Raw genomic sequence first — 26038 nt, 5'->3', positions numbered from 1 at the left:
TGTAGAAATGAGCAATGCATCTGTGTGCATTTGCCTCTTTTTCAAATATTGCAGAAAAAGGGGACATGCTACAAAAATGCTACTACTTGTCCTTTATGAAATGTGAATTTCTCAGCACTGTCAAAATGTCTATATGTTTCTCTGCAGGGGACAGAGGACCAGATATCCCAAGCTCCTTCTGCCAAAAGCCATAGAGGATCAAAGAACAGCAGCTTGACAACTTCCCCGGGCAGTCTGCCTTCAGAGGAAGGGTATGACGTATCCTCTTCTCTTTTGCTATTTATGGTAGAGTCCATGTGCTTGTGTACACTTTAAACAAATCCAGTTGGCTATTTCAGGTGGGCTTCTGGACTTTACCCATACCGAAGGCAAGGGCTTGGTCCTTTCTCTTCCTTATTTTGCTCACTGTATTTCCTTCTGTAAACATTCCCCTCATCTAATCCTGATGGTTGCTGAAAAGACTCTTGTAGGACAGAAGATTCAGTAACTGAAAATTACTTGGAAAAAATGGCTCATTTTCTGAAATCCTGGTCCCTTACTTTCTTCATAAACCATCTACCATCATAATGTCCATCAGCTTGTTATGGTGGCCCTCCAAAATATCCTTTTCTTGACAGCCCTGCTCAACTCTCGTAAATGCAAGGCTTTGGCTTCCTATGAAATCTATCGATTTAATATTTGGCCTTCCTCTTCCTCTGCCTGTGACTTTCCTGAGCATTCTTGTCTTCTCCTGTGAGTGTCTCCTTTTTGTGATGTGCCCACAGTATATCAACTTAAGTTCCATCATTTTTGCTGCCAGGACAAGTTCTGCGTTGCTTTGGTCTAGGACCCCTTTGTTTGTCTTTCTGTCAGTCCAGTGTATTTGCAAAGCACTCCTCCAGCACCATGTTTCAAATGCATCAATTTTCTTCCTGCCAGCTTTCTTCACTGTCCAGTCTTCACACCATGCACATTGATTAGAAATACAATAGCATGAACGACCTTGGCCTTGGTCTCCAGATTCCTCACCTCAGCCTTCATTAACTTTCCTAGCTCTATGTCTGACAAGCCTTTCCAGTTTGACACAACCAATAACCTTGCATTCAGCGTTTATTATGCAGATGAAGTCATTAACACACTCAAAATACCTTTGCCTTATCGATTTTGAACAGCGTCTCAGTTTAACACTGGGCATAATGCAATATTGTTATGTTAAATATATTTAACAGAAGGTCTTGATTTTGACTATCTTTAATCCTCAACACCAGGTCCAGCTGTGATTCCCTCGTTCTGCCACAGCCCATGATGCGTCGCTCATCCCTTCGCAGCCTTGAAGTGATGGAGCAGCTCAAGGAGCTGAACAAGCTGCTGATGGCCAAGGAATTCCAGATACGAATGCAGGGAATAACATTGCTGACAGAGCACTGCAAGAACAACCCTCAGCTTGTCTCTTCAAATATCATCCAGGTAGGTACTGAGAGCCACCTGAATGCCAGTGTCCTTGAGACAGGCTGAGGATGGATTAGGTCGCAAATTTTTCCTCAGTTTAATTAATTTAGAACAATCCTGTGCACCCAAGTTGGGTATCCCAGGGGCCATAGGATGGGTTGGAATCTTCTCTCTCAGTGCTCCAACCTTGGGTGGGAGGGTCAGAGTTCCAACTTTCCTCCTATACCCATTTGCAGTTAGAGTGGAAACCAGTAGCCTCTACAAGATCAAAAAATTCACCAAAAGGATGTTCTGCTGAGTAGATAAGGGTTTAGATGGAGCAGCAAAGATATGATTTATCTTGGATTTCCTCCAGCCTTCTTCTGCCCTGTTCCAGAGGGCCCCTGCTAGACAGGTTAAAAAGCCTGTGTAGCAAAAGATGCAAAGATCTGCACAGTTGCTCCTGCCTCCTGGCTTCAGCCTGGCAACATATAGGAACCTTGGAAACTTCTGAAACTGGTGGCTTCCAAGCAGCAGGGGCACAAGCCATAGGACTGTACCCTTAAGGTTGCTTCTGCTTCTTTCCACTTAGCTTGATTTGAATGTCTGCAACTTCCCCACATGTTCCATGTTAGACTGTGACTAAATGCAGACTCTTCGGCATCAATATTATTCACTCCCCCCACCCCCCAGTCCTTCTTCTTTTGCTTTGTTTACCACCTAGCCTGAGCTGATACAGAGTCTACATACAATTTAGTATCTTTATGTTAGTCTCAGAAAAGCATTAAAATGGATTTGGGACTTTTTCTTGTGGATAACATGGTTACCTTTGCTTTTGTGTATCCAGTTTGTAGTTGCTTCCTGAGAAAATATTCAGAGATTCACCTTTGTACTCCCTTTGTACTGTAAGATGTAGGAATCCCAGTTTTTCGGCAGTTGTTTTTTACAATCATGTCAAAGAGGCTGTAAGAAAAGACTGCTGGACTCGAAGGACCCTTGGCCTGATCCAGCAGAGCTCTTCTTATGTATTGCTGATCCTCAGAGCTGTACTTTTGTGAAAGTCCCACGTGTGTCCTGCTGTACAAAACCTAGATAAGGATAGTACCCCATGGGGCACTACCAGTATGACTCTTATTTTGGTTTTATAATTTCCTATTTTTTGCTTTTATATCACTCCTATTTCTAGAGGGAATTATCTCTCATTACTATATATTGAGAAATGATGGTAAATGCAAAAGATGTCTTGACTATGCAAGCGCTGCATGAAAATGTTTTCATAAATAGATTCACAATTGTCTCTATTCTCATGTTTCCATGTGTGCAATATAGTATGCTATTTATGACAGGATTTACTTGGTGTGTTTTTTTCACATGAACAGATCTTTGACGCTTTTGCCCTGAGACTTCAGGACTCCAACAAGAAGGTGAACCAATATGCATTAGAATCAGTTGCCTCCATGATTCCCATTCTTAAAGATGGCTTAAATCCAGTCCTGGTCTCCATGGTGACTGTAGTCACAGACAACTTAAACTCAAAGAATTCTGGGATTTATAATGCAGCAGTGAAGGTGCTAGACACAATGATCCTTCATCTAGGTAAAGGCGATTTCCTCACTGCCTTCATTTATTAACTTTTGTGTTCTTTCATATCATACTCCGTAGCTCACCAGGATCCACTGAGAGCAGGATTTTGTATACCTCCACAGAATGCTTTCTTGTGAAGCTGTTAATCAGACATATGTTCCTAGGCTTAAAATTAAACCATTTAAAACAGGTTTTCAACAATAATGAAATTCCATCCCAGAAGTGGGGATAGGCCAAGACTGACCAACTTTCTTGTCTCTCACTCACCATTTTCCTTATGTGCATAGAAGAGGTAGCTGCCATTTATTAGTGGAGTGTATTAACAGTGGAAACACTAGGGATGGACTGTGGTGTCCAAGATACTGGGACTCAGAGGATACACGTCTGCTTGGATATACTCTTGCTACACAATATGGCTGCTGAATTTCTGTGTCCGCAGTTAGGATGGTTGGTTCCACTGCCCATGCCGTCGCCAAGTCTTTCTAAAATCATCATCAAGAAAATGCAAATACAGGTGGAGAGGAGGGGTTTTGGAGGGTGCTTGGGCCGCCTCCAATAGGCTGCTCTGACTCAGAGCAACAGTCTGCTCACCAACATGTTTTCACCTGCTGCTCCTCCTCTTCGTCATTTCTACCTGGCCAAGGAGCAATGCACAGTGGTGGCAGGAGCAGACAGGTGATTGCATGAGGCCCCACAGGTAACTGGTGGCAACAGAGCAACTGGGCACCTTCACGGGAAGTCTGCTCCTGCCTCACCTTCTCTCCCGAGTGGCCTTCGAACACTGCTGCATTGTCCTGCAGATGGTGAGGAGGCCGTGCCGGCAACGATCAGAGCGAGGAGGAGGCTCCGTCTCTCCTCCCTGACAAGGGGCAGCCTATTCCCACATGCATGGCTGGCGCAGTCTGGGATTTGGCTTCTGCCCAGCTGAGGAAGGTGGGCATGGCTGCTGGACCTAGCTATGGATTTATTTAAATACCCCAAAGATATGCCCACCTTTCCAGAGGGTGTGAGTGCCACGTATGGGGAGAAGAACTCAGACAGTTACATAGCCTTTTCTAGGGTGGAGGGGAAAAAGGGAAAAGGGGGGATTTGCCTCAGTGCAACGTGTTCCAGGTTTGCTGTGTGGATGCCTTGAGATCCGTGTGCTGCCTGGGCTTCCTCAGGAAAGGGTGGGATAAAAGGAAATAGCATCTTGGTTATGAAATAAATCATTGCTTACTCAGAAGGAAGTATACATATGAACATAGTCTTCATTTGAGCCAGTACTTTGCCCCAGAATGTGTTTTCAACTGCCAGCTGCACTTTTTTGCCTTATGGGCCTGAGCCTGGGATCTTTTAGTGCCTAGCACTCCCCTGGCAATAAGCAAGCAGGCAGAGCATCTCCTGCTCCTCCCTCACACCAGTGGGATTGTCTGGGCTAGAGCAAGGAGCGAGTGAACAAGCAGGCCGCAGGGACTTTTCTCAGTGGGCCTTGTCCTCACAAGGGCCTGACTGTGCTGAGCTTTCACTCCAGCTCTGTTTGGCAGGAGTCATTCTCTATGGACTTTTCACAGAAGGTCCTTATATGCCCGGTTTTGCCTTGGTATTTCCCCCTTGGTTTAAGGAGCTTATAAGGGAGGGTGGGACTCGTCTGTTATACCAATTTCATTGTGGCTGCTCCAAGGGCAACAAGTTTAATATGGCCGTCATTTACACCGGTTATCCTTTTATGAGTGAAGTGTGATATACTGGCTTTTTTTTTAAAGTCATGTTACTTTGTTCTTTTCTGACTCAAACTCATTGCTGGGGTTGTAAATCTGTCACCTTTCACCCATGCTAAATTCTTACAAGAACGGAGATGTTATGTATATGGAATGGAGGCAAACTTGGATCTAAAATGAGAGATGGCCTTTGCAGCGAGGGTCACTCGGGGAAAATGTTGCAGGCTGGCGAGGGATCGCATCTCATTAAAAGCTCATACAATGCAGTGGAAATGTGTCCTAGGTGACCTGTGTTCAGCACAAATAGAGTGATTTATGTATCGCTCTTGGCAGGATGTTAAGGAATTATTGATTTCAAATAGAATAAAATCAGCTTTGCAGAGGAGGCCAGATCCATGCATGCATTAGAATTTATTCCCTCATATATACATATGCACTATTTATATATTGTATAATATAATAAACTCTCTAAGTGGTCAACATGCAAAAATATTAAAAATCACTGTACTGTATAACAATAAAAAGTTACAACTTACAACATAAATAAATAAATAGCAACAATGTACCAAGCAGCTTCCCTGTCAGTTGCAAACTAGAGAAGGCTAGTTGAAATATGTCAAATGTTTTTGCTCCTCACATAGCTCCTGCTGCTCTGGCATAAACCAAGGAGTCTCCAATTAACTATACTTGAAAGCAAAAAGTCAGGATATTAAATATCCAAACCTTCGTGCAAACTGGCTTGTTCTGGAGCTAATAAAGACATATTCTGGTTCCAGTAAAATCGGAAACATGGTTAGAGACCTCCTTGTCTAACAATGGGCTGTATGAAGGGAGGACTTAGCAGTATGAGTACAGGAAGAAAAGGATCATGTATACCTTGGTGTAAATACAGAAGGACATGTCTTTTTAATGCCACCCTTGGATGTATAGCCAGATGTGTGGCTTCCAGATCTAGGGAGGTGTTGATACCTCTACACAATTCTTATGTGCCCACAACTGGAGTACTGCATCCAGTTCTGGGCTCCACATTATCAGAGAGACATAGCTAGGTTAGAATTGCTTCAGCCTGGAGTAACAGAAATGGTAGCCAGGTTGGGAGGGATGACATATGAGGAGAGATTGAGGGAACTGGGTCTTTTCAGCCTGGAGAAGAGGAGACTCCAAGGGGATCTTTTAGCAACTTATAGGTATGTGAGGGGATATCATGTGGAGGAGGGCCATGACCTGTTCTTCCCTGCAGTGGAGGACAGGACACATTCCAATGGGACTCAAGGAGTCAGACTTCAGGTTGGATGTCAGGAAGCACCTCCTGATGGTTAGGACTCCTAGGCTACGGAATGGGCTTCCAAGGGAGGTGGTTGAGGCCCCATCGTGAGGGTGTTTAAGGAAAGATTGGACAACCACATGTTGGGGATGACATGAGCGGAGCTGGCTGGAGTTGGGGTTCAGACGAGATGGCCCAGGAAACCCTTTCTGACTCTCTTTGTTTCTATTTTTCTGTGTTTTTCTTGGATTTTTCCAGGTTTATGTTCATTTCATTCCCTTTCAGCATGATAGCATTTAAATTAATTTTAGATAACCTTGCCTTGCTGTAGGGTATATTTGGAGGATGGTTAACACTCAAATAATCCCTACCATCTGGGTTCTAATGGCACAATAAGCGAGTTACCTGTGAGTGCCATGCAGGGATAGCATCTGCAGTTGCCCAAAACAATATGAAGGCCCCTGTGGGTAAATTAACCCAAAGTGAGCTGTCATATCATGCAAACCAGGTCAATATCTTATTTAGCTGAGCATTCAAAAACATGATGCCCTATAGTTACCTACTCCAAGCCCATTCTACCCCTTCCTTTCCAACTGATTCTACAACATGAGAAGAGTTTTAGGCTGCAATCCTAAACATGCTAACCAGGGACTACGGTTTAGTGAACAAAATGGAACTTTCTTCAGAGTAAACATACTTAGGACTTGTCTGGTGGGTTTGGGTTTCTACCAGTGAGAGTGCTTGGGCAGTATGAAAAAATGGAACTATGTGATGTGAATACAGAATCCTTAAAAAGAAGATTAAAGTAGAGATACTTTAACTGTGTAGTTTGGATCCCAGCAGCAATTTTTTTTAATGTAGCAACATCCATACAGAATGACTTTGTCAGTGGGTTTTGGGTGATGAATTAGTTTTGTGAATATACTACATGGGCTCTGACTGGAAATTGCCACATCCTGAAAAATCTTCTCAAAACAAATTTAATTTGGAGAAAACAAAAATTCACTAAAATAGTCAACTTTTGTTGATACCATCATGTAACAATGTTGTTGGATATTTGTTCCTGTTCTGTTTCATAACAGCAATACAGCTGAGTAGTCTGCAGAATTTAGAGTTAGAGTTAAATATAGAGGGCTTCATGCCACTTGTGAACTCACCACAAACAAGTATCTACAAATATGTGGCAGATCATCATCTGTAATCTAGCCACATGTGGAGGCTAAGGGATGTGCTAAATGTTACATTTACCATGTGGACAGAGGGTATAGAAGATTAGCTCTGTCTAGCTTTCGAAGTAGCTTCCTTGTTATTTATATCCATCCCCAAAAGCATTTTGTCCTGGGAGCTTCCTTTGGGTCTATCTGGTGAATCAGTTTGCTCTTGATGTGGGGAACATTTTCCCAAATGAGCTTCTTCCGCGCTTGCTCCTTAGAAGCCCTAACTTATGAGCTTCAGTTAGCTCTTTCTCCTGTCTCTAGTCCATAAATACCTCCAAACTGCACTCTTCTTTTCAAGGGAAATTTATGGTTTACTGAGCTCATTTCTGAAGAACAAACAAGCATAAATCTAGGTCTAAATGACGGCTTGTTCCAAACGTTGTTCTCGGTAGGCAGAAATTGTGGCTGCCAATAACTACACTACCAAGGACTGCTGTAAATCCCATGCCATGTGGATTTATGTCAGCAGAGAAAATACGGTATTGGGTGAATAAGCCAGACATACTAGGGTGTTCAGGAATCAGGACTGAAGTTGGAGCAGATATACAGGTGTCCCAGTAGGTTGACTAATACTAGAATTTGTCCTTAGTATTTCTAAGGACAAACTCTACTTGTATTAAAGATTATGACCACCACATTTGGGGTCAGAAGTGAATTTACTCTCAGTTCAAATTGTCTACAAGTGGATGGAGTATGTTCCTCTATAGAATGTAGCTGAGCCATCTAAACCAGTGGTTGTCAACCTTTCCACAGCTGGAGACAGCGAAAACAGGAAAACCACCTTGGGGACTGCTGAGGCAGAAACAAAAGGCCGTCTCTCCCCTCCCCGGCCCCCCTGATGGCACTAGCACACCCCTCATGAATGTGATGCCAATTGAGGAAGAGGTGGTGGAGCACAGCCAGCCCCTGTGCCAGTCTGAGGTGAGCAGGATGCGGCCTCCCTCATGGACCAACAGGAAACCTCTGGTGGACCAGCGCCAGTCTACAGATGGACGGTTGAAAACCACTGATCTAGACTCTTCAGTTCTTTGGCCATGGACATTTGTGACTTCTTTACACAGAAAGATAGTCCTGACTAATTTAATTCCCAATTCAGTTTAAGAATTTGTATCAAATTTTGTACAGGTCAGGACCATTTAGCTTTTTAGGTTCTATTTGCTTGAGTTTAGAATGAAGTTGTCCCCCTTCCTTGACTGGGATTAAAAACCCAGTGGACATTCTACATTCTGAATTTTTCAGGACAGATCTTGTGATATTAATGATGAGCTGGCAAGCTCATGACATTTGTTTTTACAGGTGTAGTTTAATTCATTATACTACCACATTGTGCACATTAAGAACATAAGAAGACCCATGCTGAATCAGACAGAAGTCCTGTCTAATTTAGCATTCTGTTCCTACAACCAGATGCCTATAGAAAGTCCACAAGCATGATGTGTGTGTGACAGTACCCTCCCACTTACACTCCCTGGCAACAGGGACACAGAGGCATGTGGTCTCTGATCCTGGAGTCAATGTACAGCCATCATGATTAGGAGTTATTGATAGCCTTATCCTCCACAAATGTGTCTAATCCCAAATTGGTGGCCATTGCTACACCTTGTGCAGGGGAATCCCATACTGATTATGTGCCATGTGAAAAAAAGCACTTCCTTTTGTCTGTCCTGGATCTCCCACCACTCAGCTTAATGCAGTGATCCCAAGTTCTAGTAATATAAGAGGAAGGAAAACATTTCTTGTCCAGTCTTACTCCATCATGCATAATTTTATACACCTCCATCATATCCTATTCTCTTTTTTCTCCTAAAGAGTTCCATACACTACATACATTTTCCTACCCAGAGTTGTACACCATAGCAATACATATGCATTGTTTTACTGGATTGTGTTTCCTATGCAGAAAAAATGTTACATCTAATAGAATTCTTGATCTAGTGCTTTGTTCATAAGTTCATCTGTGTCCAGAGAACAGAACCTCAGGCCTGGGAGACAAGTTAGTTGCTTCAGGATCACCTCCTCTTTGTTGTTAGTCACGAAGTTGTGCCCGACCCATCATGACCCCCATGGACAACATTCCTCCAGGCCTTCCTGTCCTGCACCATCCCTTGGAGTCCACCCAAGCTCACACCCACTGCCCCAGTGACTCCATCCAGCCACCTCATCCTCTGCCATCCCCATTTCCTTTTGCCGTCAATCGTTTCCAGCATTAGGCTCTTCTCCAGTGAGTTCTTCCTTCTCATTAGGTGGCCAAAGTAGTTGAGTTTCATCTTCAGTATCTGACCTAAAGAGCAGTCAGGGTTGATTTCCTTTGAGATTGACTGGTTTGATCTCTTTGCAGTCCAAGGGACTCTCGGGAGTATTCTCTAGCACCACAATTCAAAGGCCTCAATCCTTCGGCGCTCAGCCTTCCTTATGGTCCAGCTTTCACAGTCATACATTGCAACTGGGAAAACCGTAGCTTTGATTATACAAACTTTTGCTGGCAGAGTGATGTCTCTACTTTTTAGTATGCTGTCTAGATTTGCCATAGCTTTCCCAGAAGTCAATACCCCTTTCACTCAACCACAGATTGTTTGGCAGTTTCCCAGCTTTTGTGCAGCCATTCCCTTATTCAAAAATCTGGAAATGCCTCTCCTAAGGCTTCGTTACTGGCAGCAGGAGCTTTACTTGGAAATATTTTTGGTATTTTGGTCCTGCCCTTTTGTCTTTGGCCATGCCAACGATTGGAATATGGCTCCTAAAAGAATCTCTGAAACAGAATGTGATCCTTGTGCTGAAACTGGTTCTGCACCCCTGGTCCATGTAGATCTCTAAGATGAAGTGTAAGTTTGTAAGTCATGTTATGGTATTGAGAACCTCTCATACCTCTTCCAGTACTTGCATTAAAGAGAGCTCAAAACAATCATGAACATTCGTGATACGTTTTAGGATACTCTATCAAGTTTGCACTTGCAAAATGCGTGTTGCTCATGTAGATAAAATGATGATGTGCCCCCAAAGGGAGGAGGTCCTTCCACTCTCTTTCAAAAGCGGAGCTTCTCATCTGGTAACTGATCTATCATTTATCAGACCATGTTGAGGCAGATGAAGGGAAGTTTTGCTGTTATACATCACCCATCCCTTTTCTTCACCTGCTTTGGAAACACCTCTGAAGTTAAACTCCTATCAGTTGCTTATTTGGTGCTTTCATAGACAGCAGATGTTTCAAAATGCACAGCACGCCTCAGGATGACAAAGAAGAAAGAAGTACACAGGTACTGTACTTGCTTTAAAATGAATGTTCAAAGGCTGTTTTAAAAGGTGAACTAAAATCTTTATGGATACTAATAAGGGAATGATCATCAATAATTAATACCATGCACTTCTCCCTTACTTCTTACATTAGCATTTCAAAGCAACGGTTCATCACGCTGAAGCAAGCAGTTATTCTTCTCATTCATCATTGAAATAACAGTGTTTTCTGGCTCAGTGCACACATCATCACCATCAGAAAACAGTGTGTCAAACAGAAAATAGATTTTCTGTTCTCTGTTTTCTCAGCTTTGCAGTAGTTGATTCTTGCCTGCATACCCTGCAAAGGGCCAAAAACTCTTTCAAAAACCAAACAAAATACCCTTGGTCTAGATTATTTAGGGCTTGGAATGTGGCACCACTTAAAAACAGCATGAATGCTATATATTCGGTAGAATCAGGTGTAATAAAACACCTTTGAAAACATCACACAGATTAAAAATTTAATCCTGGATGTCAAAAGCCAGGTCAAATAGAAAATGCCTTCCAAAAGATGTGCCAAGGACTTTGGTAAATATCTGAGGGAGGGAGGTTCGTTCATCTTGAGGCAACCCCGTGAATGGTCATGCTTGTGTGTCCTTGCTTACCCAATCTTGACACACCAGAGTAATAATCAAGATGGTGCTGTGGCCAGAATGGCCACAACTCAGTGGTGCACAGCACATGTTTGCATGTTGTAAAGTCCCCACTCTGGCATATCTGATTGAAGTTGCTTAGGTGAAAAGTGTGGTAAAAATGCTTGGCCTGAACAACCATGAAAAGCTGCTGGTGCAGGTCAGAGTAACCCATACTTAGCTCAACACACCAGTGGACTGACTCAGGATGAGACGGCTGTCTGCACATCTTGTATCCTTTGGTCTTGAGCTTTTTGCAACCAACAAAACCGGAAATTTCTGTAAAATTGGTGTGAACCATTTGATCAACTTTTCTTCCCAACGAAAGGGCTGCATTTGTGAATGGATGGTTGAACAGTTGATTGCATGGCACAACTGGAATAGGCATCCATTTCCATTTACTAGGTGTTTTGTCTGCACTGGTTGTATTTTGCATTTACTTTTGATAGGTACTACCAATGTGTAGTCTACACTGCCTTCCATTTCTTGCCCCTCTGAGAGCTCCTTTTCCATTTTCCCCATGTGCAGAGTAAAGCCTCATGCTTAAACAGGAATGTCCCTTGTGAGGTTTACATGAAGCTTGACAGGAGAGACATTCCACAACTGCTCTCCTCTGCTGTGGGATTTCCCCCTCTCCTTCTGCATTATGTTTGTGGTACTACTGCTTCTCAGACTGCTTGGAGGAGATAAGATCTGCAGGGGTTGTGAGCTGCTCTGACTGTGCACTGAGAACTAAGACTGCTCAGCTGTTCAGTGGTCATTTCCACTCCGACTTGTATTGCTTCCACCCGCAAGGGGACTGCCACAGCACTTGTTACTGTGTCTCACTGGTTTCTCTGGTGTCATCAGAACTGCACAACGGCTGGCACCTGTAGTGCATTGTGACTAGCCAAGCTGGCTTCTCTCTCTGATTGTAGCCTCCAGCTAGTCCATAAGGATAGGAGAGGAGCCCTGGTGAATCTAGTCCAGTGTTTTGTTCACATAGTCACCAACAAGCTGTTTCTGAGAGTCCCAAGAACAGGACACAAGCACCTTCCTGTTTGTGTTCCCAAAGAAATGGTATATAGAGGAATATTGGCCTCTGAAACTAGAGGTTATATACAACCACTCTAGCTAGTAATGGTCCTAATTGTAGCTATTCATAGTCTTTTCCACCACAAATATTTCTGATCCCCATTTTAAGCCTTCCAGTTTGGTGGCCATCACTACCTCTAGAGGAAATGAATTCCATGGTTTAACTATGCAATATGTGAAGAAACACTTCCACTTATCTATTCTGAATAATAAAATACGTCTTAACATTTTACATGTATATAAATGTTCCATTGGGAGTTATTTTGCTTGTTTGTTTGGAGTACTGTATTGTGCATTTCATACATATTGCACATTGGTTGAGACAATGCTACAACAGCCCAAGAGGTGTAGATTTCTGTTTTTTTCTAGAAAAATCATTCATCAAGTCATTGATTATTAATTTTAAAATAGTTTCAAACAATGCCTATTCCATGATGTGGTTTTATTGCAAAGTAGAAAAATGGGGGACCTGCCTTAAGGCAAATGGACTGCAGAAATAGATACATGGTCCAGTCAATGGAAGTAATATACCAGTCTGTGGGTGGATAACTTATATGCCAGCATGCTAAAAAGGGTGCATGCTAAAATTCACCACTCAGGCTAGAACAGGATTTGCATGTGCAAGTGAACCATCAAAGATCCAGTATCATACAGGAGAACTTCTAATAATCTCCTGCTGCTACAAATTCAGTCCCTTTTGGTAGACTTGGTTCACATATTCAGGTGCAAGGATAACCTTCTGAATGGATGTGCATGATGCCTGTACAATGCCTAACATACTGTGAAACAAAACTCTTCTTAATTCCTGTTTAAATGGAACAGCAGACTTAAATGATCCTTTATGTGCTACAGAGAATTCTCCCCACCTTCTTTGGTTTATAATAATTTCCAAACAAAGTATTTCTGTGCCTTTCAGATAATCTTCTGCTGCTTCAAACTTTTGCCAGCAGGGTGCGTTTTATCAGTGGCCGAGCTTTGCAGGATATCACCGACAGACTGTCAGGTAAATCTCCCCTCAACTCACATTCCTTCAAGGAAAGATTGGACAGCCGCATGTTGGGGATTACATGGGCAGAGCTGGCTGGACCCAGGGGCCAGACTAGATGGTCCAGGAGGCCCCTTCTGACTCATTTTGTTTCTATGGTTAGCCGTTTCCTCCAAATGATCAAAATAGTGGCTCAGATAATCTTGGGAGGCAAGGGTTCCAGTTTCGCATTTCCATTTTCAAAGTGAAGGCTCCTTCTCCTTCTCCTTCTCCTTCTCCTTCTCCTTCTCCTTCTCCTTCTCCTTCAAACTAAAAGAGCCAGCATACTTTCAGAAGTCCCCATAACCTGTTGGCATAAGAGAACCCCATGCTTCTGTTTAGGTGTTTGAACATGACCTTTCACAACACACTGGCTTAATTCAGTTGAGGGCTGGCTCAAAATGACCCTGGTAATTTTGAAGCTGTTTCACTTACATCAAAATGGCTTGTCTTGACTTGTTATTTTTTGTCAAAATAGATACAAATGCCTTTCAAAACCCCTAAAGGTGCTTTTTTCAAACAAAGATCCAAAAGTTTTTTAAAAAATGTCTCATGCTGCATTTGTGAGATGGGGAGGGGGAATTTGAACTTAACATATGTCCAGTGAGAAGTGAGCCCCGTAGAATTCACATGAGTAAATATGCCACTGAGTAAACATGATGAAGAAACAATGCAACAAGGCATGGGGGGGGGTTATTTTCACAGATTTTGACTGAATCACATTTTTTCCTGCTGTAGTTCAAATGTAACCATGTCACAAATATAATCTGATGTTTAAACCCGCTCCCTCTCACCCTCCCCTTTATTTTCTGCACAGTTAGTGTAATACATCTGGGTTACGCTAAACCATATTTTCCCATTACAACTGAAACAGGAAACTGTTTTTAAGCTCCAAAAACAGAGCAGAATTCAAAATCAGACATTTTCCAGGAAAGTGTGAGAAAAGGAAAGGGCAAACATGTGGGTACAACGCTGATATCAAGTTGCATAAACCAGAGGTTACTGGACCAAGGTTCTTTTATTTGAACCAAGCTACTTTTATCCATTTACACAATATAGAAATTATCCTGAGAGTTATATTTTTGCCCTTACTTTTAACCCAAGAACCAATTGGCACACTTTCTCTGTCCCAGCCTTTCCCAAGACTGGTGGTGCTCCCAGCGATTTTTGACTTCCTTTGCTCCATCTTGAATGCTTATGGTCATACCTGCCAAGAACTAAAATGTCAGGTGGGCAGCAAGTTGAGGAAGTCTGCTGTAACGTAGTGGATAAAGGACATGGGAACTGCGACCACATTTCAGTGCACTCTGAAACTAGAATTTAGTTCTGAGTGTGGAATGATAATATTGTGTCCCACAGAACAGCCTAACCCCACAAATCTGAAATCAGCTCTTTCAGTATCAAAAGTTTCAGTGAATTTGCCATCATACATGATCATTTTTTGAATCACCTTTTGACTTCAATAGCTGCTATTATCCATCTTCATGAACCACAGACCATACAGAGCGATACAGAATACACTTTCTTCAGATACCACTGAAAAGTCACTGTGTCACTGGAGTTTGACCCTAATGTACCCTTTAGAATTGGAGCCTGGGGATTTGATATGGCCATTTTAGACAGCTCAGTGCATGAAATAAATAAGCAGACCATCTGTCACGGCATAAGTCACTAAAACCCAACAGCGTACAAAAGCTATATTTTTCCAATTGTAGTACTGAAGCCTCTGATTTCACGAATGAAAACCATTTAAGATCAGCAGCTCTTCCATTCAGTCAGATTTATCCCCAGTAAATACATACATATATACATACCAAAAAGCATTTAACTATCTCTATCTATCTCTATGTATCATTGAAAGTCAGTGTGGTGTATTGGTTAGAGTGTGGGGCTGGGACTCTGGTTCTAACCCCCACTCAGCCCTGAAGCTCACAGGGTGACTTTGGACAGGGTACTGACTCTCAGCCTAGTGTACCTCACCACAACATGATGAAATGGAAGGGAGGAAGAGAACTGTGTAGTCTTGTGCTCCTTGCAAGTGAAAAAAGGCAGGATAGAGATGATGATGATGATGATGATGATGATGATGATGAAGAAGAAGAAGAAGAAGAAGAAAAGATATCTCCATATTTTATGCAGTAAAAACAAATGGTGCTGAAAGAATAATAGAATTATGATTGCACTGTGCTCTTGTCCACTTATTCATTTTAGTGATGCTTCATTTTACTGCTGCTGAGAACATTTATAGACAGCATCTGTTCTAGTCTGTATGGACTAGACAAGAATGTACTATGGCTTGAACACAGTGGTTCTGAAATCAATAGGTTGATTTTTGTGGTTTTGATTCTGAGGGCAGTAGCCAGCCATGACATTCTGTTAGTGGAAATGATGGCTACACTAGCAAAAAGAAAGCAAAACAAAAAAGGGTTCAAAGTATGTGCAAGAGGAGAATCCAAAAAAAGTTACATTTACGAAAGTGCAGTTGTGCAAGCAGTTGTGCATAACTCTTTTGCACGTGATTGCATAGCTGTTTGCACAACTGTTTGTGCAAATGGAATGGGCACCTGCTTGTGCAACAGAAAGAATGGCACTTATGGATACGACCCTGAATTTCAGAGCTACATTAATGTTGGTGTAAAATTTATTCTGGCTAGTTGAATCAATAATTGTATTTCTTCAAAATACTCCTTATGTAACATATGAAATAGGAAAGCAGATCACAGTTACATTATCAATGAAATCATGATGCAAGTAGCCAGTCTGATGAATGCAGCTTAGAAAAATATACCCACGGGATGCCACACAAATTATTTAGTACTTTTATATTGTTTTTAGTGTTCCAAGTACTTCGTATACTTTACTTCAATATTCCTTTCAAGAACCCCGTGAGGTGGCAAGGCTTGTTATCCCCATTGCAGACTCTAGCTGAAGCCGAGAGTCAGTAGCTTGCTTAAGGCCATCTAGAGAGCTCAGTACGGAGGTGACCAACCGTTGGACAGACAACAACATAAGGAACAGCCAATTCCTACCTTGTAAGGGACATAAAAACCAAAATAGGGAAATACCATGTGTAAACCTAGGGTTCTTGCAGGTAGAGGTCACCTACAACTAATGAGGGACCACTTGCTGCTATTTTGCCCTTTTCTTTCTTTCTTTCTTTCTTTCTTTCTTTCTTTCTTTCTTTCTTTCTTTCTTATTTATTTAGGGAACTTCTATGCCGCCCCATTCACCGAAGCCTCGGGGCGGCTCACAACGAATTCTCTCTGCTCAAAAACTGTTTGAGGAAGTGGTGGGTTTGCACAGAAGGATCAGCTACACCGTGTAGCAAGCTTTGCATGCTGCCTTACTCTGATGCAGCCCACAGCCAGTTTCACATATTTATTTGTTTGTTTATTTATTCTATTTAGAATAGCCATAGGCTTTCTGGGTAGTTCGCAAAACAATAGAATCCACAAGATACAACACAACATACAGCACAATAAAATCCACAATCCACAATAAAACCAATAACAATTTTAAAAAATCCAGAAGTAAAACTACAAAATTGTGTAAAACAAAACAATGACAACAAAATTAAGTAAAACAAGATGACAACAATGAATAAAATAAATATCCTATAAGGGAATCCATAAACCAGTTAAAACATAATTAATCAATATGTAGCATAACATTAATAAAATCGTAAGAATGCACCATTTAATAATATAAAATCTTAAAATCAGCCTTAAAAATCAACCAATAATTCACCTGTCAAAATAGCAAAGGGATAAAAATGTCTTAAGTTGGCACCTAAAAGAGAGAAGGGTGTGTGCCAAACCAGCGGGACTGAATTCCAGAGAGCGGCAGCCATGATTGAAAAGGCCCTCTTCCTTGCAGTCTCCCCGCTCCCCAACTTCGTTATGGCGAAGAACTTGGAGGAGGGCTTTGGACAAAGACCACAGTGATTGGGTAATGCCCCCCTTCCTCCTCAGTCCTCCAGTTGGTATCCCAGGGGACATCATGGAAGCATCAGGGTGTTCTCCCCTCCCTGACTTCCATTTTCAGCTCACTATGGCTCCCTCACCTTTATTTTTATTTTTATTTTGTGGCTTGCACAAGCTAGCTGCCTAAACTATGTACCAGTCCAAACCACCCCTCTGCTACTCAAAACCCCCTTTTTAAGGGATCCTGAGTTTTGATAGCCACCAATTTTTTTAAAAAAAGATGGAGGGGGGAATCATGGAATAGTAGGTTTGGAAGGGGCCAAGAAGGCCATCGAGCCCAGGACAAAGCACTTTTGACCTTACTGAAGCCTGTGGGCGCTTTGGAACAAAGTCAAAAAAGTGTTTCACTGTGGAAACTAAAGGGGGAAAACCTGAAAAGGCAAGGATCTTGCTGAGAAAGAGGTGCACTTCCCCCAAAACCCCAGTTTTACACCAGAAAATAGTGATGTAACACCTCCCCTTGACCAATACAATTCCATTGAAAGGGCAGGGCAATGGCATGATGAAAGCCATGCCTGGGAGCCCTCCTAGTTTCAAGTAAGCAGCAGTTTATTTTGTTTTTCATTGTACACTGTAGTGAGTTAGTCAATCTTTTTCTTTACTTAAATGAGTGTGTTTATCTAGGGAATGCTTGCAATGTAATTAACAATGAAGGCATCCTTGGATGTTAGAAGTTATTTGCAATATTGGGCTCACCTAATACTGTGCCCTCTGCTAGGAAATTCCATAATACACACAGCTTTAGCTGCTAGAATACAGAGGGTAATTTATGCTGGGTTAAGCAATAGAACAAGTGCAGTAATGCAATCATTTTATTTATTTATTTATTTACTTACTTAAATTATTACGCTTCTATATCATCCAATAGCTGAAGCTCTCTGGGTGATTCACAGAGATTAAAAACATAAAATACAAGATGATAATCTGCAAAATAAAAATGTAAAAGTTTAAAACTATGCTGTAAAAAATAAAAAGTAAGTACCTGTGTGTGTGTGTGTGTGTGTGTGTGTGTGTGTAGGACCTAACAGCAACGTAAAGATTTAAGATACAGTGCCAGATTTAAAGCAGAAATGAAAAACTGGGAAAATAAAAAGGCCTGCATCTGGCCCAGAAAAAGGGGCAGGAAGCCTCTCTAGGAAACTCATTCCGCAGCTGGGGTGCTGCAGCAGAAAAGGCTCACTTCTTACTCGCCACCCAACTCCGTTGCAGGGGCTTTTAGGAAAGACTGCTGAAGGCAAACTTGGGGCCCAGGTAGGTCTATGGGAGAGGAGGACTACATCTTGCCTTAGAAACCCCTTTGCATTCAATACCAGCAGGCCCTGCTTTTGCTGCTGTTCAAAATCTCAAATGTCAATCAAAAGCTCATAAAGTCTGCACAGGGAGTTTTTGGTGGCAGGTGCGTCATCCCCAGCCCTTAAATGAATCCTTGCATTGCTTAGCAAATGAGAAAAACCCTGGTATTGGATCCCTGTGCATGTTTCAAGGCACTTTCTTGTGTCTTGAAACTTGTGTGGCTGTGGCTGATACCCTCTGAAATGCCCTTGTTTGTAGAGAAACAGGTTGCCATCCTAACACACGTGTGAATCTGTGCTGTGACTACGTTCAGACAGTGTTTGGATTTATAGAGATCCCCCATCTTCTTTCTTTTCAGTTCTGGTGGCTGTTGCCTATCCACGGAAACCCCAGGTCACGGAACGTCACGTCCTTCCTGTTCTCTGGTATTTCCTGAGCAACATGATTGGCAATGGAGTGTTGCCTGGAAAGAGTGGGAATGTGAGAACTGTGGTTTCTAAACTTGCCAAGAGCCTTCATGAGCAAATGGGAGCAAAACTTGAGGAATATGTATCCAGCCAATCACAACACATGAGCAAAAACTTCCGGGATCTTCTAGATATGGAACTTCAGTGAAGGGAGCCCCATAATGTTTCTGGGACAATTTACAGTGTGCTTCTTCGAAAGGACAGAAGTGAAGTGGCAGACAATGACACAGACTTTGCCCTTATTTATGTCAATTTTTAAACTGTAATAATCAGTCGTGGAAAGCATATAGTTATAATCCAGTATGGAAAATGTATATAATATATTTTGCTGTAGAGTTAAATTACTTATTTTTCTAATGCTTAATTTCCTCAACTTTTGACCTACAGAGACTTAGATATTTTATTATAATAATTGTATGTAAAATTGTAATCTTATCTGTATAAAAAGAGCATTATTTATGTATTAAATAATATGTCAAAGTAGGCTGGAGGGTGACAGAAATGAACCTTAAACCATTATACCACAGTGGACACTTTCTGCCATAACAGATTGTCGTAATATGGTGTGGATCACATGAGCATCCATGCCATCTTGGGTGTTAGCCCAAACTTTTCCTGTTTGTGCACATGCCCAGGCTTTGCACCTTTCACCAGGTGAGATGTCATGCTAGGAGCTTTAGGGTGAGGGGAAGAGCAGAGCCAGTTTTCTGGGCATGATTAGCAACCCAGTTCTGTAAGACAGTGTGTGTGAGAGGCTTGAAGAGCCAAGAGCTAAAGAACAGAGTTACTGTATCAACAGCTCTTTGATCCAATTAGTGTTTTGAGCATTAAAGAACCAGCTCACCTTTAAGTTCTATTAGGTTACCATGGCTTCGTAATGGGATAGCACTCATATTGATATAGTGGCATTCCTATGATGTTGGGCTTGTTGGGGGCTAAAAATAACATGGGTAGAGGTAGTACCTAATCTTGAAATCTGAGATCTGCAGGGTTTCTATCCCAGGAGATCACATAATCCGCATGCTACATCTGACGTCTAGTTCCTTCTGCTGTGGTAAACATGGACTGCAGGAGAGGATTGAATGCATCATCATATAAACAAGACTATGGGGCTTAACTGAGAAAAACATTTGCAAAGATCTAGTTGAAATCTCAATGATACAGAATATAGCAGTTGCTCACATAGATCTATATGTCTAGGGAAACAGAAGAAGAAAGTTGCAGCCAGTGGTCCCTGAGTCCCAAAAGAAAATTGGATAATGTTTGCTTGCAAACCTTGTAGTCAACCAGTTCAAACATTTTGTAATGTACTAAGAAGATGGACATTTCAGAGTTGCTCCTCTGCAAACAAGCTGAATTCCAGGATAACAAGGTACTAACAGCAAAATGCCAAATTTATAAATTGCATTTTGAAAGATGTGGCTTTGCAATTATAACAACAAATAATACCAGATAGACAAACAAGACCTCTTAACTATTCCCATACTCCAATTCAGTTCATCCAGAGTGATAAATTCCAGAATGGTATTCAATTCCCCAATAGAATAATCTTCAACTCCTCATGATCCAATTCTGCTCACAGCATGACCAAACCAACCAATTCATGAGGGTTGTATTTTCCTCTGCTAAGCTACTGTCAGCTGGACAGTATGCTACAATTTTGAGAATTATGGAATTAGTTAAGACTAATCAACAATTACAATAAATTAATATCTGCTTAGAATTTGTAATGTGTGGTAAAATTGGAAAGCTCAGGATGTAATCACTGAACTTAGCTGGCATGATTGTAGCTCTTGAACACCTTTGGAAAGCCATTGTGGTAAAGTGGTTAAGACTAAGAGGTTAGGGTCAGGCAATCTCGTTTCTATTCCCTGCTTGGTCATGGAGCTCTCCAGTGACTTTGGGCCAGTAACAGGATCTCAACCCAACTTCCTCACATGGTTGTTGTTGTGAGGAGAAGATGGAGAGGAGGAAGAAAAGAATTATGTAAGTCGCCTTGAGTTCCTTGGTAGGAAAAAGGCGGGATATAAATATAATAAAAAAAACCAAAAATATGAAGTACTACTTTGATTTCTTCTGAAATAACTAGGGATGCTTTGATGCAAAACAGGCTGCTTCAAGTGACCTTTGTGACCCAGTTCTGTCTCTGGGGCTCCTTCTGTTTGTTGAAACACCCTGGGAAGATCATCACAAGAGCTCTGAGCTACATGGATTTTTGATAAATGAACTGTAGTGAACTCTCCTGTCTTCTAATGGAATGACAGAGCTGGGGGTACAGTGCTGCTCATCCTTCATTTGGACCACTACATTGATACTTTTCCACCAAATTCTTTCGCTAACATGATACTCTTGATTTTTCTGTCATGTTATTTCTTTCTTTAGACAAATTCCTCCACATACCTCTGTGCAAAGTCTGAATGATGGTTGCCCCATGTTCATATTGGACTCCAAATAATGAGACAGCTTCATTGTTGTAAGCTGCCCCGAGGCCTTGGCAAGGGGCGGCATAGAAATGTTTTAATAAATAAATAAAATAAAAAAATTGTCCTGAAGTATGTATATGACTCCCTTCTATAGAATAATTCTTTCTATTTTTTGTGTTCCCTGGGGAGTCACATTCCAAACTAAGGCTCTGTGTCTTGGTTCTGTGGTAGCCCTCATGATATTTGCATTCCATCTCCTTTTTTTTTTTCTTTTAAAGTAAGCTGGTGCTGAGCTCATAAGGATAATCTAGTTTGCATTTTAAATATTTCCTGTTTTCCTAGTGGGTGACTTCATTTTGTCCTTTGAGTTTTATTTGGAAGTATAAATCAGTGACTGACAATGGCCATCTTCCAAACATTAGGAAATTGGGAGATTCTCCTGTAGTATCATTCTGTGTGGAATTATAAGCAGCATCCAACTTATATTCTGGACTCAAAAGCAACCAGCAAGTAAACTGGCTGATCACCAGAAGATTTATCACCTGGATAGTGGGCAATTTAAAATAATTCCCCATTTCCTTGCTAATTAATTACACATATGCATCCAATCATTTTACCTAATATAAGTTGATAGGAGCCCAGAAATTTCATTCAACAAGACCCAGCTCCTTTCTTCTAGCTCTCCACTGAGTGGCTCTATCATTGCAGAGGAGATAATGAATGATGGGCTAAGCACATGAGTGAATGACTGTGTTGATGGAAGCCCAGTGATCATAACCGTACTGAATAAGGGATAATCCCATGGGGAGCTTTATTTTATGAGCTGATTTTCAGTTGATTATGGCTCCCTTCACACCAATGCACGGCTGCTTGTTGGGGTGGGGTGGCCACCCATGTGCTTGTTCACTCCTGGCAATCTGGAGGATGCGCAATTGATGCCATTCTCATGTAGAGATCGCTCAGATTCTTTTGCTTAAAACATCACACAGTACATTATATGGAAGAATTAAAAGATCAGTATGTCCTGAAAATCAACATGGCTAATTGCTTTATCGCTTACAGTAACCATATTCAGACAATTTAGGATTCGGAAAGTTTGTGAAATGTAAAAAAACAAAAGATGGCTTTACAGCCGTACCTCTGGTCACATGAAATTTGGATGTACAGGTGTAAAAGCCAGAAGACACCCCTAGATTGTTTCTCACACCTTGAAAGTAGCTATGAGCACAGGGGTTAACATAGGTGCTGTAGTCATGGCATGAAATATGGAGGCATGTGACACTGACACACACACACACACACATGTAATGCAGTCTGATAGGGATGACTCTTTTAAAATCTTGCATGTTGCTGTTTTCCTTGCATGCCTGTGAATCTGCCGCTCCCCACTAACCATCAAGGTATTGTACCAGAGCTTCCTTGGAATGTGGGGAAAGATTGGGAATAGCTGGAATGCTCTGGCTTTCTGAAAACACCACAGCAACCTCTGTGTGTGGACCACTGAGGAAGAGGCAAGGCACAGGCAGAGAGTGAGGCCCGATAGGAGAGAATTTCAGGCACAGTGGTTGATGGGATACATGACACCAATGGGAAGACTGAGCGAGGGGGATGGAAGCCACAACAGAAACCACGTGATCATCTGACAGGAAGATCAGATAGAAAGCAAACACCCACCGCCCCCCTGCCACACACACACACACAAATTATGGTAACCATGCAGGGTTGCTTTTTTGTTGTGTGAGCACAGCCTATATGCATGTGGGTAGGGACTGGATGAGGCCTGTGTTAGCATCAGAGCCTGGCTCACCCTGCAAGTGCCTGCAGAACCAGGAACGCCTCTTTGGGTGCTTGCAGGGAACAGCTGTGGGGCTATTAGACAGTGAGCTGGAAGCCCTGGAGAGCTGCTTCACTGCGCTGCCGCTCCTCACCACAGCAGCACGAGGTGTCCCGGTGCCTACTTTGCGCTCTGGTTTCTGGCATCACCTCTCCTGAATCCTTGCACTTGCCCGCTTCCATCCTTGTCTCCAGCCCGGCCCTGTCTAACCAGGTACCTGCAGCCACCCTTCCTAACTACACTTGTTCTAGAATGTGATGGTATTTCCAGTACTTGGACCTTTGGACTGTGCATTTGCCTGAATCTTATTGTCTTAGTGGCTCTTGAGCCTGGCAGTTCAAAGACTTGCTTCTCCCTCTGGCCCTCTAAACCCTAAACGCGAACCCTCCACCCTGCATCTGCACCCTGGTCCCAGTGTCCTGACCATAGTTACCTGCCGCCAGCGCCCTGGATTCCTAAAACTTGGGCAGAAGCAACCACTGTGAGCAGAGCCCTTTTCTTAAAGGAAGGCGGATCTGGGATCCAAATGAAAATAAAATGTAAGAACTGCCTGAAGATACTGAAAAACTGATACAAATATTCCACATAGTAATTTCATTTAAACTTTTTCTTATTTAAATGAAAGAGGTTGGAAATACGTGCTTCAGCTGGACACTGGAGAAGCATTTCTCATCCTAGCGATAAATGAAGGTTATTTTGGTATGGAAAGCCACAAATGTATGCATTTCTTGGGCCTAATGAAAGACCAAGCTTAAGTATTATCTATATTGGCACATGGCTCTTGTGGAGTAATTTTATATGAAAATATCAGTTGGAATACTCAGGGCTTAGGGGAAGAGACTCACCAGCAGCAGTACCCTTGTCTCTGCTGGAACTTGGAGAGCCGTACCAGGACGACAGAGTGGAACAAATCAGCTGCTGCAGGCTATATGAAATCTGATTGCTACTTTCTGCATTTTGCAGTTGTGGGACTGCTGTTTGCAGTTGGCATTGCTTATTAATGCCTCATCGAAAGGGCTTATTGGTGTGTTTGGCCCTGGTTTGCACATTACAGGTAAATAATAATTGGCATTTTGTTGTAATTATTGATTTTACTTATTGAGTAACTAACCTGAAATGTTATAATGTTAGTATTCATGAAATGAGCTGCTTGGGTTGTTCTTAGCGTGATAATGTACTGACTGTGATTGTATATTAATATGTGTTCTTTTATTGATGTGAATTGCACAGAGAACTTAGCTGTTGGGCAGTATAGTACTGTAACATGTGAAATGAAATTAAAATGTTAGTAGTGTTTTATAAAAACATAGTTTAAAATACATACATGCACAAACCAATTTATAAATGGAAGTATGACTTGCAACAAAATGTTGCAACATGGAGTGCTTTGTTCAGAATTTCAGCCAGCTACCCATCCCAGCCTAGACCTATTTTTCCGTCTCTACTCCACTGAACAAATTTTTCAGCACTCTGCGGTTGCTGATCATAGTCAGTTCTCATTCAGCTGCTCTGGATTACTGTTTTTTGGATTTCTTTTTGTATTACTTCAAGCTCTGGGGTTTCCCCCAAGCACAGTGGCAAAGAAATCTGGTGCTCAGGCCCAGTGGGGAAAGTGAATGCATATTTGCAAGTGCTAATTTTGATATACTCTGAACAAGTCTATCATAAATGTCCTTGTTCCCTATGGAACTTATATTTGGAAAAGGGGATTATAGATGGGGGAGGAGAGAGCCTTGGGCTGCATATAAAAATGTAATAAATCAATAAGAGGACAGTTGATTTCAGAAAAAAAAAAAACCAAAAACAAACAGGAGGATTCAAGGGCACACATATGGGCAAAAAACCAGCTAATTCAAGGAGATCAGATTCAATAGAGATCATGCAGACCCTGTATTTGTATTTTAGCAGGTGTCCATGGGGTGTTGGGATAGATGGCCTCCTGGGGGTTTGAGACTTTGGTCTCTTAATGTTGCCTCTACCAGGCATGCCGATACATCCCTGTTGTTTCTTTTAGCTCCATCTGGGCTACATAGCTTGGGTTTGGTATTAGTGTTTGCATATGTCTGAGTGTTTGTATTAGACATAATGTGAATTCAATGTTCCACGTGCATAATAACCAGACATTATGCATATTCGCCATACTATTGAAATATAATGAAACCATGAATTTTGACAGGATGTTTTGATATTCAAAACAGCTTCCCCTTCTTTTGTTCTGTTTTTTTCCACTCTTTCATGTGTCTTTCCCAGGCAAAGTTACTGTTTCCCTAAAGCATACATTTAACAGGGTCATAATCTTCAGCATTTGCTGCCGCAGAGACAATATGAATCATGATCATGCTAACTTAGCCCTACTGGAAAAAGAGAGGTCAGTGTTAGGGCAGATGTTTGGTGGTATGAGGTCTGGGACTGCTCAGGTTGCACCAGCCTGGACTCCACTTACCCTGCTGACAAACAGAGGATTCCTCTTTCCACTCCATTTCACCAGTTTGACCTTTATGAACCAGGGCAAGCGACATTAGGATTTCATACAGAGAACACAGAAGGATTCAGCATGGAGGAAGCTAGGAGACCCTTGGACAGTCCACCCTAAATTAATTGTGCTTTCTTTGAGCTTTTTTGGTGCTGTGCCACTACATTACTTTTCCTTTATGAACCAAGGCAAAAGGGGGTTCAGCATGTAATTCCATCGGGTGTGGAATAGGGAACATGTAGCTCTCTATCTTTTGCTGGATTGCAGCTCCCATCATCCTTCACCACTGGCTATGATGGCTAGCCAGTTTTTTCCCCATGGGGGCTACCATTTTTTAAAGCTTGCAATGCTTCTGCAATGATGCTCTGTTCTGATGGTGTCCTTTCTGAA

General features: G+C 41.9%; 1 protein-coding gene across 1 annotated transcript in view; it reads left to right on the top strand.

Annotated features, from left to right (window-relative positions):
- The window catches only part of TOGARAM2 (TOG array regulator of axonemal microtubules 2), a 60614-nt gene extending 41307 nt beyond the window's left edge, over positions 1 to 19307 (top strand). The window contains exons 14-18 of the mRNA XM_044450354.1: positions 148 to 251; positions 1248 to 1446; positions 2787 to 3003; positions 13068 to 13154; positions 18810 to 19307. Of these exons, the coding sequence (XP_044306289.1) occupies positions 148 to 251; positions 1248 to 1446; positions 2787 to 3003; positions 13068 to 13154; positions 18810 to 19066 (864 nt within the window). The 3' untranslated portion in view covers positions 19067 to 19307. The remainder of the gene's footprint in view (positions 1 to 147; positions 252 to 1247; positions 1447 to 2786; positions 3004 to 13067; positions 13155 to 18809) is intronic.
- Positions 19308 to 26038: the final 6731 nt, after the last annotated feature.

Source organism: Varanus komodoensis, unplaced genomic scaffold (genome assembly GCF_004798865.1).
Source record: "Varanus komodoensis strain SLA01 unplaced genomic scaffold, ASM479886v1 scaffold1, whole genome shotgun sequence".
Taxonomy (NCBI): Eukaryota; Metazoa; Chordata; class Lepidosauria; order Squamata; family Varanidae; genus Varanus; species Varanus komodoensis.
Note: the sequence above shows the minus strand (reverse complement) of the source record. Positions and strands in the feature narration are given on the sequence as shown.